The 19,854-nt window shown below is 35.3% G+C and overlaps 1 protein-coding gene across 2 annotated transcripts in view; it reads left to right on the top strand.

Moving 5' to 3' along the window:
* The window catches only part of GALNT3 (polypeptide N-acetylgalactosaminyltransferase 3), a 47,441-nt gene that overhangs the window by 22,610 nt on the left and 4,977 nt on the right, over window positions 1-19,854 (top strand). For both annotated transcript variants that reach the window (XM_019022844.3, XM_055380249.2), the window contains exons 2-9: window positions 1,708-2,330; window positions 7,586-7,758; window positions 10,602-10,751; window positions 13,092-13,326; window positions 13,795-13,912; window positions 15,407-15,607; window positions 17,601-17,732; window positions 17,936-18,037. In XM_019022844.3, the coding sequence (XP_018878389.1) occupies window positions 1,816-2,330; window positions 7,586-7,758; window positions 10,602-10,751; window positions 13,092-13,326; window positions 13,795-13,912; window positions 15,407-15,607; window positions 17,601-17,732; window positions 17,936-18,037 (1,626 nt within the window). In that variant the 5' untranslated portion in view covers window positions 1,708-1,815. The remainder of the gene's footprint in view (window positions 1-1,707; window positions 2,331-7,585; window positions 7,759-10,601; window positions 10,752-13,091; window positions 13,327-13,794; window positions 13,913-15,406; window positions 15,608-17,600; window positions 17,733-17,935; window positions 18,038-19,854) is intronic.

Raw genomic sequence — 19,854 nt, 5'->3', positions numbered from 1 at the left:
CCTCTTGAGCTCAAGCCATCCTTCCACCTCAGCCACCTGAGTAGCTGGGACTACAGGCGTGCACCACCACATTTGACTAATTTTTGTATTTTTTTGTAGGATGGGGTCTTGCTATGTTGCCCAGGCTGGTCTCGAACTCCTGGTCTCAAGTGATCCTCTGGCCTCAGCTTCCTAAAGTGTTGGGATTATAGGCATGAGCCACTGTTCCAAGCCTGTGTAGCTTTCTTAGTCTCCTGTCGTAGCACGTATCACACTGCTTTGTGACTGTCCTCTGGCTTCCTATATTTCAATTCTGCTTCTTGAAGGTAAGGGCTATCTTTAATTTCTTAACCACAGCCTACCACAACATTTGACACATAATTAATTACACAACTGTCATAGTGTGGTTCTATAACTTCTTATATTCTTTTCAAAAGCTTAAGAGGTCATTTCATTTTTTACCTGAAGTTCTTAAAGCAACCAAACCTCAGAAAGATTGGAATCTCACTTTTATGAGCAATATATGTCAGAATTGGGGTTATCTTTTGGAGCAGAAGTATCCACTCCATACTGAAAAGAATATAGAGCACTCCAATTAGAAATAGTATATAGAACTAAGTTCTGCCTGTTTTGTTTATTCAGCTTAAAATTTCCTGCCAAAAGCCAGAGAATCCATCTTAGAACCTGGTTTTCTTATTTTAAATTTAGGGAGAACTTTGGAAGAGAAGTTAAAGAAGGTGTCAAAAGTTAATTTTCATTGCTATAAATGATATTTTCTTTAAAATATGTTTAGACCTTAGGAAGAACAGGCATTTTCCCTCCGCTTCATCCCTGCAAATTTCTTGACTGGCTATCGCGGCTCATAGTATGTAATCGTTTCCTAAAAAGTCCTATTTTTCTTTTCCTTTGCTCCTGTTGTCCCATATTAGGGTTTAATAAACTTGCTGTCCTGTTCTTAGGGTCAATTGCAAGCAATATTTTATCAAACCAAATTCTGCTTTTTTAACTTTATGACTTCTATAGGCTCCCTACAGACACTTCAAGTAAAGCTAATGAATTCTCTTTTTACTATTAGATCTTGTATTTCTGTGAGCTATTGAAACTAGCTGTTATATAACAACAAATTAAATGCTGTTGATTTTCTTGTTTTTAGGGGTTCCTTCAGGATTCACAAGTACTATTGGGTTGGAAAATCTGGGAGAATAATAGTTTACTTAGTGATGAAATTGCTCTATTATCATTCATTAAGCTGGAGTAGATCACAGTTTGAGGGTAAACTACATGAAATGAAGGCCACTATTTTAGATGGATGCCTAATAGTACTTATCAGTATACCCTTGCTTCCTTATGGAGCTCTCTTTTTTGTAATTTATTTAATGAGGTCCTTTGATTCCTTGGTTATCAAGTGAAGATATTCTTTTTTAACTCAAAATATATTTATAAAATTAATTTTATACATAGTATATGGTGGATATTAGAGTTTAAAAAGAATGTATTTTTTAATGGAGAGGAATATCAATATTTTTGCAACCCCAATAAATTGTAGTAAATTGTAACAATTATTTTCTTCCAAAAGTGTAATTTTCTTGAGGACAAGATATCTTTGTATTCTCATTAACCATAAGAGTACATTGGTAACTTATGTTCAGTTGTTGGTTAAATGAATGAATTGAGCCATGCCTGTAGGACTGAATAGCTACTAATACCATCAATCATTTCTGTTTATAGGTACTATCATTAAAGATACCTTCTTCTCAGCAAATCTATGATAAAAAATATAAGTAACAGAAGAAGAAATAACTGTTATTTGTCAAGTGACAAGCTTTTAATGTCAGAATGGCTCACCTAAAGCGACTAGTAAAATTACACATTAAAAGACATTACCATAAAAAGTTCTGGAAGGTTGGTGCAGTAATTTTTTTCTTTATAATAGTTTTGGTTTTAATGCAAAGAGAAGTAAGTGTTCAATATTCCAAAGAGGAATCAAGGATGGAAAGGAACATGAAAAACAAAAACAAGATGTTGGATTTAATGCTAGAAGCTGTAAACAATATTAAGGATGCAATGCCAAAAATGCAAATAGGAGCACCTGTCAGGCAAAACATTGATGCTGGTGAGAGACCTTGTTTGCAAGGATATTATACAGCAGCAGAATTGAAGCCTGTCCTTGACCGTCCACCTCAGGATTCAAATGCACCTGGTGCTTCTGGTAAAGCATTCAAGACAACCAATTTAAGTGTTGAAGAGCAAAAGGAAAAGGAACGTGGGGAAGCTAAACACTGCTTTAATGCTTTCGCAAGTGACAGGATTTCTTTGCACCGAGATCTTGGACCAGACACTCGACCTCCTGAGTATGTTGAAGAATATTTATTGTTTATTCTTTATCACCAGTCTTTGCAGGGGAGAGAAGGGTGAGCTAAGGAAGTTATCTGTTTTTTAGCTACTCTAAGGCAGAAAATCAGCAAATACTGTTTATTTAACCTGTTGTATTTATTTTTTGCTTATAATGATTGAGGCTACATTTCCCTATTTATGCTTGGTGAGGCAGTGCAGATATGAAAAGTTATTAGCTTGGAAATTAGAAAACTGAATTCTAGATCTGACCGCTATCCACAAGGAAATTATTTATTCCTAAATACTGTCGTTTTCTCATCTATTTAGGGGGAATTATTGGACAATTTGTATAGGAAGTAGAAGGTAGAGGAATTGTTTCCATTTCTCTGTGTATTTCTTTAGAATAAAAATGTTTAAAAATATGCCAAGATTTTGGAACTGTTGGATAATATTTTATATATGTGTAAAGCAATTCACAGACTTTGTGATTACTTTGACTCAAAGTTTTTGAGTACCTAATTATATTTCAGAATGCCCTATTTTTTGTAAACAATCCCGAGTAGCTGGGATTACAGGCGCCCGCCACCACAGCTAGCTAATTTTTTGTATTTTTAGTAGAAATGGGGTTTCACCATGTTGCCCAGGCTGGTCTTGAACTCCTGACCTCAGGTGATCCGTCTGCTTTGGCCTCCCAAAGTGCTGGGAGTACAGGCATGAGCCATTGCGCCCGGCCCACCCTCAGCAGATTATTTATTTATTAATTATTATTATTATTATTATTATTTTGAGATGGAGTCTTTCTCTTTCACTGAGGCTGGAGTACAGTAGTGTGATCTCGGCTCACTGCAACCTCTGCCTCCCGGGTTCAAGCGATTCTCTAGTGTCGGGCTCCCGAGTAGCTGGGACTACAGGCGTGTGGCACCACGTCCGGCTAATTTTTGTTTTTTAATAGAGACAGGGTTTCACCATGTTGGCCAGGCTAGTCTCGAACCTCTGACCTCAAGTGATCCGCCCACCTCGGCCTCCCAAAGTGCTGGGATTACAGGCGTGAGCCACTGCACCCAGCCCCTCAGTAGGTTTTTAAGTGTACAAGATAGGCCAGGTTTGGTGGCTCACACCTGTAATCCCAGCACTTTGGGAGGCCGAGGAGGGCAGATCACCTGAGGTCAGGAGTTTGAGAGCAGCCTGGCCAACATGGTGAAACCCCGTCTCTATTAAAAATACAAAAATTAGCCGGACAGGGTGCCGTGTGCCTGTAGTCCCAGCTACTGGGGAGCCTGACGCTGGAGAATTGCTTGAACCTCGGGTGCAGAGGTTGAAGTGAGCGGAGATCCGTGCCATTGCACTCCAGCCTGGGCGACAAGAACGAAACTCCATCTCCAAAAAAAAAAAAAAAAAAAAAAAAAAGAGTACAAGATAAGCAAACTGGAAGCAAGCAAACAATGCCTATGTATTTTACTTTGCTTTCTGGATATTAGAGAATTACATTTGGCAGTGAACTTGAAGATAACTTTTGGTCTATTGTTTCACTCAGGTTTTTCTAGATTTAGGATTATCAATACCGGATCCAAGTATATGAGTCCCTTAACATTGAAACTGTGTAGCTTAGATTTCTGTTGAGCTATTCTAATCTGATTGATTCAAGTTTAAGTTGCTCATAACTTTTAAATGAATGTGTAAAGAAACTAATATCTATAAAATATTCTAGCTGATATAACAAGGCACATTATAGTTCCTTTTATACAGTAATAGATTAGAATGCAGTATTGCACTTTACTGATTTGAGGAGAGGTTTTGATTGAAAAGTAATCTACATTAAAAATCAATAATCATGATTTTTATTCTTTTGACATGACAATCAGTTACAGCTCAAAATGAGCTTTTTTCTCCCAATATAGCATTAAGAAGCTGCAATAATTTTCAATAATGTTAATCGCTAAGTAAGTGAAAAACAAGTAAGCACATTAACAACATTTTTCGGTTGGAGTGAAGATTTAATTATTTCTTACTTTGGACAGGGTTTTGTACAGGTGGTAAAGATTTGTTTTTTGACTTCGCGATCTGCCCGCCTTGGCCTCCCAAAGTGCTGGGATTAAAGGCATGAGCTACCGTGCTTGGCCTGGCCAACATGGTGAAACCTCATCTCTACTAAAAATACATAAATTAGGTGGGCATGGTGATGTGCGCTTGTAGTCCCAGCTACTTGGGAGGCTGAGGCAGGAGAATCACTTGAACCCGGGAAGCGGAGGTTGCAGTGAGCCGAGATTGCACCATTGCACTCCAGCCTGGTGACAGAGCAAGACTCTGTCTCAAAAAAAAAAAAAAAAAAAAAAGATTTGTTTTTTACTTTGAATGTAACCAGTATCAGCAAATAACACATTTTCTGAAGAACTGCTAATGTTTTCCATGCTCATTAGAAATATAGACCTAGTTTCCTCCAAAGCCAGATGGTCATGTGACTGATAATTTAAGCATGTTTCTATGTGCCAGGTTTTTCAAATGGTTTGACTGGAATGATACAGTCACTTTGGCAAGTTATTTTAATTGCACTATTTTAAATATGTAAAACAATTTTCAAAGCATACATTTAACATGTTGTTTCAAAATGAATGGGGTTTATGAAATTATATTGTGAAATTTTATTACTTGTATTAATGATATAACATGACATTTTTACTTGATATTGGTAATTATCAGTTAAGCAAATAAATCCTAGTTTAAACTGACGGAAAATCTTGCAAGATTAAAGTGATAACATTTTACTAGTATGAATTTTTGTGAAATTTTATACTTTAAATCTTCAAAACCATTTTATAATTATCGATTAATACTATATTAATTAACCACATAGCAAATAAAGGTAGGAAAAAATCTTATACTCAGAATTTCACTTTCTCCTCAAAATGCTTATAACAAGTCATAGGTTTCCTCTTTTTTTTTCTTTAAAAATAAAATACCACAATGTGGAATTTTTCATAATTTTTACTTCTAGTTTATGTTGGTTATAAACTTTTATGGGTTCAAAATATAAGCTTATATTTAGTCATTTATTTCTGTGTAGTTGTGGTTCAAGTGTGTATATTAATAGTTTGTGTTTGAGCTTTTTTATTAATTGGTAGTTTATCCAAAATTCAATTTAGAATAAATAATTTGTTTTTATTTATGAATGATGAAGAAGGTGCTTATTTTTTCCACCCATGCACCTGTATCATGCTTTGAAATCATGAAGAAACTGAAGAGCAATGCCACTTTCACTCAGAATCCATCCTCTCCTTTTTCTAATCCGTTGCTGACATCTTCTCTTGATATTTTACCCCAATCCAACTCCTTTTTTTATCACTACAAGTAATCCATTCTAAAGACTTGCTGTTAAAAAAGGGTATCAGAGACATTCCTATTGAGGTATGACTATGAAAGTAATTAATGGGATAATTTGTGTATCTTTTTTTAGGGCAGTTTTCTCAGGCCCCTAATATCACACTGGAGGCTACAGTTTCCCCATTGGCCCTGGCAGAGGAACTGAAGGGTGTTGGGCTCTTATCTCCATGAGTAAATGATTTACTTCCTTATCTTTGTGTTTGAGCAGCACTGTTTAATTGTTCACACACTGTATTTACTGTGCCTTTTGACTGTAAGGGAGGATTTCATAGTCTGTTGTCCAAAATTGTACAGCCATTTATGGTTTTTAAGTGACCTTAAAGATATAGTTGCTTTATTTGCTTATCTTTCCCATAAACCTCACACAGTTTTATTGTATGTCTCAGTGACTTGAAGCCCTCTCCTATATGTTCTTTCATTTAATCCTCACCTCCATTCAGCAGGCTTGGCACTGTGGTTATCTCTACATCTGTAGCCTCAAAGGCTGGAGACTATGCAGACTCACCTGCACCCCAGTGGCTTAATATGAAGATATTTTTCATTGAGGAAAGACATTCCTATACAAATGAATTTGAGATCAATTTATAACTAATGTTTTTAGCTAATGGATAGTAGTACCGCTAATCAGTCAAGGGCACTTAGGGTCTCTCTCCCTGTGCCCAATCAATGTTTTAGATGGTGACATGAGCACAGGACTTTTAACATGGATTTAGGTCTTTATTTAGATCTTTATTTCTATGTATTTTTAAAGGGTTTTTTAAATGCTAGTCTTATTTAATAGTAGATCAAATTATTGGAGCAAAATCTTTAACACATGGCAAATGGCAGTACTTAATAAGTATTTGCTGAATGATGAACATCATAGAAACATAGGTTTAGGCTGGACATGTTGGCTCACCCCTATAATCCCAACACTATGGGAGGCTGAGGCAGGAAGATTGCTTGAGGTCAGGAGTTCAAGACCAGCCTGGGCAACATCACAGACTGTCTCTATTTTAAATAAAAATAAGAAGAACATAGGTTTTACAATAAAGCTATTTTTTCCCTTTTGATTCTGTGTACAGATTAAGTAAATTGATTCAATAAACCTAGGAAATACTTAAGAAACCTATATTACATACTTAGGTAAATATCTAATTAAAGATAATCTTTATAAAAATGATTTAATATTGTGGGCGCAGTGGCACACGTCTGTAATCCCAGCACTTTGGGAGGCCGAGGCGGGTGGATCACAAGGTCAGGTGATCGAGACCATCCTGGCTAACATGGTAAAACCCCGTCTCTACTAAAAATACCAAAAATTATCCGGGTGTGGTGGTGGGCGCCTGTAGTCCCAGCTACTTGGGAGCTGAGGCAGGAGAAATGCGTGAACCTGGGAGGTGAAGCTTGCAGTGAGCTGAGATCGTGCCACTGCACTCCAGCCTGGGCGACAGAGTGAGACTCCATAAAAAAAAAAAAATTAATAAAGTGGTACAATTTTTAAAGTTGCAATATGAAAAATGAATGATTTCTGCATGAAATAAGAAAAATTTGGTTTTTATTTGAGCAATTATAAGGATTTGTCATTTTTACATGCTGTCTCATTGTAGGTTATTTTCATTATTTAAAATGTTATTTGCATTTAAAATTATATTGTTGAGAAAGCTATAATAACATGTTGTAATCCTTGATACGTTGTCATCTCTGTTGGTAGACATCATCTCTGGGTGAGTGATTTGCTTGTAAAAATATTGTTTTATTTACATTTTATATAGCATTGAGATTATATTACATACAAGAAAACTATCCTTTTTCAGTGATAAAGATTCAATAATGATAATGTTAGCAATGGTATAGCTGTGAAATAAAATAATAAAATTTGTAATTGTTTTTCTACTTCTCTGACTTCTTCTAGATGTATTGAACAAAAATTTAAGCGCTGCCCTCCCCTGCCCACCACCAGTGTCATAATAGTTTTTCATAATGAAGCGTGGTCCACGTTGCTTAGAACTGTCCACAGTGTGCTCTATTCTTCACCTGCAATACTGCTGAAAGAAATCATTTTGGTGGATGACGCTAGTGTAGATGGTAAGAAAGCACATGCAAATTAGATTGTTTCCCAGATCCGTATGGTGGTATCTACAGTCTACTTGGTTATGTAGTGCTCTCTGTATGCCATCTCAGAGCTTGAATATAATAGTTTGGATAGTGGGTATGGTGAATGAAATTAGAATCCAAGATGGACATATTCAAATATTTTCAAATGCAGAAATGTATGAAACACCATTATTCATAACTATGTAGTCCTCAATGTGAGACTGTTACAGTAAGGCATAGAAGTTAAGAGCACAGACTTGAGCCTTTGAGTCAGGCTGCCTTGATTTGAATCCCAGCTCTTTTCCTAACCAACTATATGACTTGGGCAAGTTACTCAACCTCTCTGCTGTGATTTATCAGCAAAATTGGAATAATGCCGTATTTCATTAAATATATTATGTGTTGTTAATTTATAAATCACTAGAGAAAACCCACAGCTAATTAAACTTAACATGCCATTGATTATAAGAAATTGATTATAAGAAGAATCCAATTGTGTAGCTTAAAATTGAGGAAATACAGAACTAGTACATAATTTCTAGAGTTGTTTTAAAGACTAAATGAGTTAATATAAATATCAATAAATAATATAAATGAATAGTTAAAAATCACTAAAGAGTCACCATGTTCTATTTTATTTCGGTGTTCTTAAATATTCCAATATTACAATGTTAGCCAAATTCTTTAGTACATTTCCACTTAAAATTGGAAGTCAAATACTAAATTACACATTTTAAATTGGAATCACAAGGCTAATTTAACAAATACTCTAACTAGTAAATTTTCAAACATCATAAGTATTTTAAATATTGTGTCAAACAGATACATATTATTTCAATGATTACAAAATTTATTCCTTAATAAATCCAAGTTTGGAGTTCGATTCCTGAAGGTCAGATGCCTCATTTTATCCTCCCAGCAATGTCTTGTGATGGTGAGTCCGATTATCCTCATCTTAAAGAAACTGAGGCGCAGAAAAGGTAAAATTCCTTGCCCAAGGTCACACAGCTAAAAGTAATTGTGCCATAAAGTGAAATCAGGGCATCTGATTTCATGTAGCTTTCTGTTCTTAACCTCCCAAATAAAGGGTGTGCATGGGAGCTAAATATAGGGTGCAGATATAAATTTACGGGAAGTTCATATGTTGTGGGTAAGTAAATTTTTTTTTTTTAACAAATTCCAACAGTGAGAGGGTATATTGAAGCAATCTGTAGTAACTCCATTTAAAATAATTCTAACCAAGAATGTTGAAATTTTTACAAGCCTCTTAAAACAGAAAATGTTTATGATTATATATTTAAGATGAGTTACAATTCTGCTTGTCTTTCTGAGAATTATTTCTGAGGTAGTTAGAAGGTGTTAAAAGCTTAATCTGAGAATTATTTTGAGGTAGTTAGAAGGTGTTAAAAAGTTAATCTATTACTCTGAGACAACAGTGTTTAGATAGATTTATTTTTCTACAAGGGTTGTTCCTGCACTTTCCTCTCTTATGAATGTTTAAGCTTTAAATAAGCAGCTCTCTTAACTGAACCACTGGAGAATTGAAAAAAAGGTTATATTATCACAGATAAAGTCAAAGTCATCTGCATTTGCTTCTAAAATCTGGCAGAAGCAAACTTTTGCCCCAGGACATTCATTGATTTTCTTAACATTCCCAAATTTTTTTGAGGCTATGTTTTGGGCCCAAGAAGGCTGCTTGAAGAACTGCATTTTGTGCTCAATAAGAAATCAAAAATTTAATTGTGAAAAACAGGCTTAAGAAGTTGTTTCAGAATATGAACAGCTGGGCGCAGTGGCTCAACCTGTAATCCCAGCATTTTGGGAGGCTGAGGCCTGCAAATAGCTTGAGTTCAGGAGTTCCAGACCAGCCTGGGCAACATGATGAAACCCCGTCTCTAAAAAAAAAAAAAAAGAAAAGAAAAGAAAAGAAAAACTAGCTGGGCCTGTTGGAGCATGCCTGTGGTCCCAGCTACTTGGGAAGCTGAGGAAAACTGCTTGCAGCCCAGAGGCGGAGGTTGCAGTGAGTTGTGCCACTGCACTCCACCCTGGGCAACAGAGCAAGACTTTGTCTCAAAACAAAACCAGACAAAAAAAAAAACACTGGATTGACATTTGTTAACAACTTTTTTAAAACCTATGATCTCAAATTTTGCTTATTACAAACCTTATCCAATTTGGTATATTGAATATCTTAAAGTATATACCCAATACTAAAATTTGCCTGTTTCATATTTTACTAAATAAAACTCTGTCAGGAGACTCCAAAGCTTTCGCAAATTTTTCTGCTGACTCTGTGTAGGAATCGTCCCAAACTGCTATAGCCGTGGACTTTCTGACGTGGCTCAACATTTTGGTGTTAAATTATTTTGATCCTTGCTTAAATATCAGAGGTCTTTTGATATTCGACATTTTTCTTTAAGATTTCCAGATTTAAATACCAATTTCAAAGCATTGAATATCTTTTTGGCCAAATTCCATATCTTTCACTCTTGTAGTCAGTCTTCTCAGACCTCTAAATGAGTCTTTTGAACGGCTAGGGTTGACTCCATTTGAAGTTTCTCACTTCCCTCCAAACACATTGTATTTATTGATAGGAAGTGTACAGAATAAGTATGCATTACAGTGTTTTGTGTTACAGTAGTGATAATTTGCATAGCTAGCCTTTTTCCCCAGTAAGGAGTTAAAGATAAAATTTTCATTTTACTGGAAGGACACATGCAACTGTTAAGATTATGAATTTGGAAGGATCATTGCTCTGTGGTTTCATTAGCTTTCATAAGCTATATATGAAAATGCATTTAGAAAGAATTAACCCTGATTTTTTTTCCTTACAGAGTACTTACATGATAAACTAGATGAATATGTAAAACAATTTTCTATAGTAAAAATAGTCAGACAAAGAGAAAGAAAAGGTCTGATCACTGCTCGGTTGCTAGGAGCAACAGTCGCAACAGCTGAAACGCTCACATTTTTAGATGCTCACTGTAAGTATATATGTATGGATATGGTTGTAACATTTTCCCTCCCTCTCCCTCTAATTTAAAAGGTAAGGAAGCCTTTTCTTTTCTAAATGCCTAATTGCATTTTCTTTAACAGCGTTTTCAACTGGTGATTATAGCAATGACAGCCCAAGCAGATAACAGCTCTGTGGAGAAAATTCCTTTCACTTATGCAGAATTCTTATCTCCTTTTGTGTTTAGGTTTCCTCAACTTCAATGTTCTCCAGTTACTAGCTGTTCCAGCCAGTTATCCTTGCCTCTTTTTTTTTTCCATGTTTCTTTTCTGTTAAAAAAAAAAAGTGTTTTTTTTGTTTGTTTGTTTGTTTTCTTGATTCCCCCACTTTAAAGTGAATGAAAGCTTATTTACTATTTAAATGTAGCTGGGCATGGTGGCTCATTCCTGTAATCCCAGCACTTTGGGAGGCCGGCGTTGGTGAATCATTTGAGGTCAGGAGTTCAAGATCAGCCTGGCCAACAAGGTGAAACCCTGTCTCTACTAAAAATACAAAAATTAGCCAGGCATGGTGACGTGTGCCTATAATTCCAGCTACTAGGGAGACTGAGGAATGGGAATCGCTTGAACCTGGGAGGCAGAGGTTGCAGTGAGCTGAGATTGTGCCACTGCACTCCAGCCTGGGCGGCAGAGTGACACTCCATTTCAAAATGAATGAATGAATGAATGAATGAGTGAATGTAATCCACCCTATCATTAAACTTCGTCCTAGTACTGCTGCTTTTTTTATATTTTAGTTTGTGTGTGTGTGTGTGTGTGCTTTTTTAAATTTGCAGACTCCTTGGCATAAAAAGGAGTCTGCAAATTTTCAATAAAAACCACAAAACCAAAATATGTTTATATATATACTTTTTATGCCAGGTTAGGGGTGCCCCATCCCATCTTCTTTGGTATCCCTTACACAAACATTGTCAATTTTTGTTTGACTTTGCTGCTGTTGGTTTTTCTTTGTACTTTAATTATTTTCAGAGTCAAAGTTTTTGAAGTATTTAGAAAGCATTTTTAGAGTCAATGTGTCATATGCATGCTAGTTATTACTAAAATGTCATTTTGTCCCTTGAGCTCTGAGTTTAGTGGGCTATACTTTGTATGAGTGTCTAGCTTTGAATTGGCCAGTGCTTAGGTTATGTTTCACCCAATTACTAGTTTTGAGCACACACCGATTATTACAGAAGGGCTTTTGGATGTGCTTGGGTTGCTTAGAGCCATCACATTCAGTTCTCTTTTAATACCAGACATTTAGAAAATGAAGAGAACACTAAAGGTAATGCTAGAGAGGTGCTTTAAAAAGGAAAATACCATCCTCTGGTATTTCTTCTCCTTGTTCAAAATTACAATAAGATCATACTGGACATTCTTACCCACTACCCACTGGGTGGATATGTCTGACGGTCCTCCCGGACCATGACTGCCAAATACTGCTTTGTGGGGAGCCCAGAATAGGACAGCACATGCATTGGCTGAACTTGCTGTGTGTTATATAAAACAGCCTGGCCTGTGACCAGGGCCTAGACCTATCATGACATGAAACTCCTTGGCCCTCCCTTTATGTTAGGTCTGGGGCAGCTTTGAATGGTCCTTCTTCTCCAGTTGCTAAAATCGGAATTTATACTGACTCCTTATTTTCTCCTAAGACCCAGTCAGATAAATGAAAATTTCAATTACTGTACCTTATTCAGGGAGATACGAGTTTAAATAAATCAGAACACATTTAGGGCCAGGTAATGTGGAACAGCAAAAAGCTACCTTTGACTCATAGGCCATTTTAACACATCATCTAAACTTTAAATACACTGGTGTTATTTTGCATCTTTTGTAGAAGAAAGAAGGTCATCATCTGTAGGGGAATTTTTCTAACTGTACTGAATCTTTTTTCACCTTTTTCATCCTACCCTCATCTCATCACAATAAACCTTTAAAAAATCTCCCCTTCTGGAGATCTATTGTACAACGTGGTGACTGTAATTAATAATAATATATTGTCTACTCAAAAATTGCTAAGAGTAGATCTTAGATGTTCTTACCACCCACTCCATAAGCCGATAAGGTGATGGATATGTTAATTAACTTGATTGCAATAATCATTTTACAATGTATACATATATAAACACTATGATATACACTGTAAATATATAGAATTTTTATTTGTTATATCTCAATAAATCTGAGGAAGAAAGAAATCTCCATTATATACATGTTCAAAACACAAATTGACTCTGTTATTCTCATTTCTCTGTAAACCTTCACCTAAATAACTAAAGAAAAAAACTTCAATGTTTTTATTGAATTAATTAAAATTCTGTTCCCTCCAGGTGAGTGTTTCTATGGTTGGCTAGAACCTCTGTTGGCCAGAATAGCTGAGAACTACACGGCTGTCGTAAGTCCAGATATTGCATCCATAGATCTGAACACGTTTGAATTCAACAAACCTTCTCCTTATGGAAGTAACCATAACCGTGGAAATTTTGACTGGAGTCTTTCATTTGGCTGGGAGTCGCTTCCTGATCATGAGAAGCAAAGAAGGAAAGATGAAACCTACCCAATTAAGTAAGATGATTGCTCTCAGAGTCTTATATTTACACCCTATACCATACATTGAATGTGTACACACTTTGCTTTATAGCAATTGCCTCTGAGGTAATTGATAAAGAACACACATATTCTATATAAAGAGAATCTAAAAGTCATTCATTTGTGTACTTGCTTATGCATGATGTTGCTGAGTAAGAGGTAGCAGTGAGTGAGCTCTTATGTCTTCCTCATCAATCATTACTTAAAAATCGTAAAGCATGGTTAGGAGAAGACATTTAAGTTTACTCCAATGGGAGAGGACACGAAGTACTCCCCCCACCCCAAAAATCTTGACTTTGAAGATAGCATTCCTAGTTTTTATTAATCTGAATAAAAGCTTTGAAAATGTGATATGGCTTTAATTTTTTAATTTCAGTTCTTAAAATATGCTGTTTTATCTTGTTTAGTTTTTATAACAAAATTTGACAATGGATTATTTTTCAGAACACCCACTTTTGCAGGAGGACTTTTTTCCATATCAAAAGAATATTTTGAGTATATTGGAAGTTATGATGAAGAAATGGAAATCTGGGGAGGTGAAAATATAGAAATGTCTTTCAGAGTAAGTTTATGGAAATTAAATATAGCAGATATATTAAACGATGAAATATATTGTGTTCTAATCAGCTGGTACCTATGATTACAGATGTGTGCACTCTACTTTTTGTGCTCTCTGAAACTTAATTGCTGGAAATTTTGGAATAAGAATATTTTCTTTTAATATGTAACTTAATATATGTATTCATTGTTGCCAATGTAACAAGAGGAATCAGTTAAACTCCTGTGTCCAGGCAGTAACACCAATTAATGCACTTGTAGCTACTGAATTCCAGCCAAGATCAATATAATTAAATCTAGTGCTTCAGGAAATGAGTTGATCATCAAGGGAGTTAGAATGGAAAAACATTTATGAATAATTTTAAAGGACATTGGACTTAACTGTTTGGATTGAATGAGCTGGATTTTTTCTATACATATTATAAGCTAATATAAAAAAAGGCTTTGGGTAGACTCCGTATGTACCTTATGTATTTGATTTCATGAGTTTCATTTTCTGCAGTAACTTTATCATTCATTTTTCATCTCTTAGGCTGGAATGTAGTGGAAAAAGAACTGAACTAGGAGTTAGAAGATTTAAGTTTTGGCTCTGGCTCCATCACATACTGGCAGTGATGATCTTAGCCAAGTTTGAACTGCTTATGGCGGGGTCTTGTTTATTCGTTTCAGTATTTCCAACCCCTAGCACGTGTTGGGTCACAAGCACAGTTTGTTGAATTGAACATATCACTGAGTCTTCTCATTTGTTCAAGAAGGAAAGGAGAGAAAGAGATTTGTAATCACTTGCTGTACTACAAGCACATAGTATTAAATATGACTTATTTTCTGATTCTTTGGTAACTATGGCAGAGTCGATTATTAAGATATTTAAGTGAAAAGGCATTGATTTCATGATTTGCCATTTTATTTAGCATTAATGCAAATAAGGGTTTTTTTGACGTTTTATCTCTAAATTGGCATGAATTTTTAAATAATCATCCTCTACTTTGCAAGTTCAGTACAATGATCATTGGTAATAATAGCCATCTGGAATTGTTTTCTTGGTTACAAAATTGAATATACAAGAGATAAATAGGGTCTGAGTCCACTTATATCCAAGCTTTGAAGAGAAACTCTAGTTTAAGTGAAGTGACTATGTCAGTAGTTCAGACAGAAGTCAAATGCATAAGAGCCTTTAGTTTTCTGTGCATATTAGAGAACTTACATAATTATTTGCAAAAACAAAAGCCTGGAATACATTTTTATGAAAAATCTGAAATCACCATTTTGTTAACTTACTGAAAATGCACTTCTGTTGTCTTTAGTGTCTATGCCATTTAATAAAATAATTCCTTACGTTTAAGAACTTAAGTTGAAATGGCAGGGGACAGAGACTATTTGTAATATTGTAATCTCTTCTCTAATTTTGTTTTTCATAATACCTTAAAGGTGAACTTAAAAGCAACACTTTGATTTTTCTAAAATACTGTAAATTTAAACAAATATCATTAATTATCAGGTATGGCAATGTGGTGGGCAGTTGGAGATTATGCCTTGCTCTGTTGTTGGACATGTTTTTCGCAGCAAAAGCCCTCATAGCTTTCCAAAAGGCACTCAGGTGATTGCTAGAAACCAAGTTCGCCTTGCAGAAGTCTGGATGGATGAATACAAGGAAATATTTTATAGGAGAAATACAGATGCAGCAAAAATTGTTAAACAAGTAAGTTAAAGTTAAGTAGTTAAATTGCAATAAAATCTATAACAAGTTCACATGTCCTTTTGCATCAATTAATCTCAAGTACAAAACATCAAAAAATTTGAAAGAAGGTTTTTAATTTTAACTCTTAAAGTACATGACTTATGAATCCAAGTTTCCTTTTTTAAGAAAAAAACTAAGTAAACTGCTTTTTAAAAATCAGGAATTCTACTTGATGTTTTTAATATGAAAGATAGTTCATTTTTGTTACTGCCCTGATTCAATATTTTACTCAAAGAAAATTAAGTAGAACTGTTTTTACTGGTTTTAGGAGATATAACACCTAAATAAAGGTTCTAAGTGACTTTTTGCACTGGAGATAGAGACAGTGTCTTAATGTGGCATGAGAATAAACCAGGAGTGCCAAGCCTTTTTTTTTTTTTTTTTCAAGCTCTAGTTTCACTACTTACTGGAGATGTTACTTTGGCAAAGCCTTTGAGAATGTAAAACAGGGAAGACACTTCATAGAGTGGCTGCAAGGTGGCTGGACATGGAGTGCATGCTTAACATGTTTCTTTTCTCTCCTTCCCTGTTTTAAGAGATGAAATACGCATGCTGTCTCTCTCCCAGAGTAGCTGTGAAATAAGAAAGTGATAAGTGCTAACAAATATATGGTACTCTTGTTATTAACCTGCCATAAATAGATTCTGCTCTGCAGAATCATGAAACCTAATATATTAGAAGTGAGTTCCAATAGTCTTAATAATATTACATAAGGTAAATTAACTAGATAGTTTAAGACCATGCTTCAGTGTATAGTACTCATCTCTTTGTAGGAAATAGATAGTGCTAATTTGCAGGGTGAGGGAAGGTGGAGTATTTATTGGGAGTCAAGGGTATCAATATTTTGGCTGTTGCAGTGAAGAACGATTTGGTTACCTCTTTCCCTTTTTCTCTGGTCTCCAGTATCTCCCTGTTAGGATGCAAATTCAGAGCACTACTGAGTTAGATTGCTATCTTTTTACCCAAGGCCATGAAGACAAATTGGGCAGATTGTGTACTGCACAATAGTACTTGGCTAAGCAGGCAAGTGGGCACTAAATGAAGCTTATGCTCTGCTTGTCCCCCACAAAGGGGCACATGAGTCAGCAAATACCTGTTTGTTACCACAGGACACATAGATCTACATGGTAAATGTAATAAGCTAGCCAGAAGTCCTAAAGACTCATACTTTTTGCTAAAACGCCTGGGTTCAAGACATCGAAGTTGGCATAAGAAAATATTTTCTTTAGTTGAACTGATAAGATTATTTACTTTTGCATACATTTAGATATTACATGTACTTTTTCTCTAATATTTTGCCTGTAGATCAAATACCTTGAAGTTTAATAATGGTTTTTTTAAAAAGTTATTTTCTTAGTACATTAAAATAAAGGAAAGCAAAATTCATTTAACTTGAAAATTGCCTTTTTCTACTAAAGGTTCAGTTGGGGATATTATTAAGAACAAGCAACATCCTGAAACTAGAAAAATTACTCCCAATGGGTTATTTCTTGCTGGTGGTTTTCTGTGATCTTGATGGAGAAGAGATAGAAGTTGCATTGTGTATTGGCACTGTTTGTCTATACCTGATTTCTCACACCTCACTTTGCAGATCATTTTTAGGTATAAAGTTGGGACCAATTTTGGATGCTCCTACCACCATTCCTTTGCCCACAGCATTTTACTAGAAATCTTTGTCTTGTAGGGAATGTTTGTGGCACAAATGAAGAATAAAATAGCATCATTTTAGTACTTTAATGAGCACTGAAGTGGTCTTGACTCTCTTTTAAAGCCAGAAATGAACAGGCAGGCATGGATTTTACTTGAATGAATGATGAAGGCTGTTGAATTGCCTCTTGAATTTTTAGCATGGATTTTTAAAAATACCTAAATAGAAATACAAATAGCAGTATTTTAAGTATTTTATCAATGTTGTTTTAATTAAGCATTCCCTTCATTCCTCATGTTTCTACAGAAAGCATTTGGTGATCTTTCAAAAAGATTTGAAATAAAACACCGCCTTCAGTGTAAAAATTTTACATGGTATCTGAACAATATTTATCCAGAGGTGTATGTGCCAGACCTTAATCCTGTTATATCTGGATATGTGAGTATTTTCCTGTTCCTTTTTTAATTAATATACTCCTTGCCACCAACCTTTATGTGGTTGTAAGAAAATTGTTGAAATACTTTCTTTATTGCTTTTGAGATTTTACATTATAATCATTAACATTACTTTCTAAATTATTTTAAAAATATATAAACCACATGGATTAAAAAACTTTTCATAACTTGAAAATTTTCCTTTAGATTAAAAGCGTTGGTCAGCCTCTATGTCTGGATGTTGGAGAAAACAATCAAGGAGGCAAACCATTAATTATGTATACATGTCATGGACTTGGGGGAAACCAGGTGAGCACTGCATTAAAAATCCTTCACTTGTAAAGCATTTACAAGCACAAGTGAGATGTTGCCTATTTTTCAGAAGTCCCACAGCAGCTTTATACTTGGGTAAGCTGTGTGTGAAATGTTTTCAGACTGAGTTTGGCAATTGATATTGATGAGTATTTTTTTTGGTTTTTACTCTGGCTCTGAAAACAATTTGAGTAGCTTAACCATTAAAAAAAAAAAAAAAAAAAAAAGGAGGCCGAGCTGAGTGGCTCATGCCTGTAATCCCAGCACTTTGGGAGTCTGAGGTGGGTGGATCACTTGAGGCCAGGAGTTCGAGGCCAGCCTGGCGAATATGGTAAAACCTCATCTCTACTAAAAATACAAAAATTAGTCGGGCGTGGTGGTGCATGCCTGTGTTCCCAGCTACTTGGGAGGCTGAGGCTGGAGAATTGCTTGAACCACGGAGGTGGAGGTTGCAGTGAGCCCAGATCACACAATTGCGGTCCAGCCTGGGTGACAGAGTGCGACTCTGTCTCAAAAACAAACAAACAAATCAAAAAAAAAAAAAAAAAGGAAAATGAGAAAATAATAGAAAAACGCCATTTGAAATTTTTTTTAAAAAGAAACTTCTATGTAGCTCTTTGATGCTTTAACTTTTGCATGACTATTGGCATGGTGATTTTGCAAGTTTACACATAAAGGCCACATATAACTGGATTGAATCACAAATTACATCAAGTGTTAATAACAAAATAGAGCATTATAAATTAATTTTGTGGGCCACAATATTATTTCAATATGTTCCTCCTTCTCCAACAAAAGAGGAAGATTCTCCTTGATTAGTGACATACCTGCTTTACTACCTTTTGACTGTTTTACTGATTAAGATTCAAATGTCAAATATTACTATTTACTTGCCTATGGGTAGAGAACATGTTATATACAAAGTTTTTTTAAGCTTCCTTTCCTTACCTTTTGCAACTTAACTCCTGGAAAGATTAGACTATTTCTCTCATTTGTTCATTCAACAAATTCATTGAGTGAGCCCTGCATGCCAGATACTCTGATGAGTTCAAGCTATTTAGACTCTAACTCCTTTAGGAAATCTATAAACTAGCAGTTCCTTAGGATAAAGCATTCAGAGTGTTCTGGGGGTATAGAAAAGGGCATTGAATGAGACTGGGTGTCCACACATTTTCCTGAGAAAGATGACATTTGAAAACATTAAAAAAAAAAAAAGTAGGTAGGAGCTAGTGAGGTGGCTGTGGGGAATGGCAACAGAATAAGAAGAGTGTGAAGGAAAGTGAAATGAAGAGAAGAGCCTGGAGTATCTCTTCTGGGCATTGCAGGTATTTCGGTGTAGAGTCCAAGATGTGTGTGGAGGATTTTTGCAATAATTAATATCCATGATGTCCTATTTTAATGGGACGAAACTTTGAGATGTCAGTTTTAGGAAAAAAGAGCCAGTTTATCTCCTGGTCCATCCTCTTCTATATTTCTTCCTACCCATTAGGCTCAGCTTAATCTAGTTCTAATCCTTATTAACCTAAACCAATCAATCTACTGAGGGAAGATGATACAGATGCCCAGAAGCCAGAGCTGGTGAACTGGATCTATTGCTGGATGGTTAAGGTGTAATTCTGAAATAGGATGGAGATATATATGGATGCATATAGACAGACATACATCTATACCTATATCTATATACATATATATCTGTACATATATGTGTATGTGCATAAATCTATATGCATCTTTTTAAGAATTTTCTTACCCTCCATATATTAGAAGAAAAATAGTTACATAAATAATTGCATTCTTTGGAAATAACACTGATC

This window comes from Gorilla gorilla, chromosome 11 (assembly GCF_029281585.2).
Source record: "Gorilla gorilla gorilla isolate KB3781 chromosome 11, NHGRI_mGorGor1-v2.1_pri, whole genome shotgun sequence".
NCBI lineage: Eukaryota > Metazoa > Chordata > Mammalia > Primates > Hominidae > Gorilla > Gorilla gorilla.
This window is presented reverse-complemented; position numbering and strand designations above follow the sequence as displayed.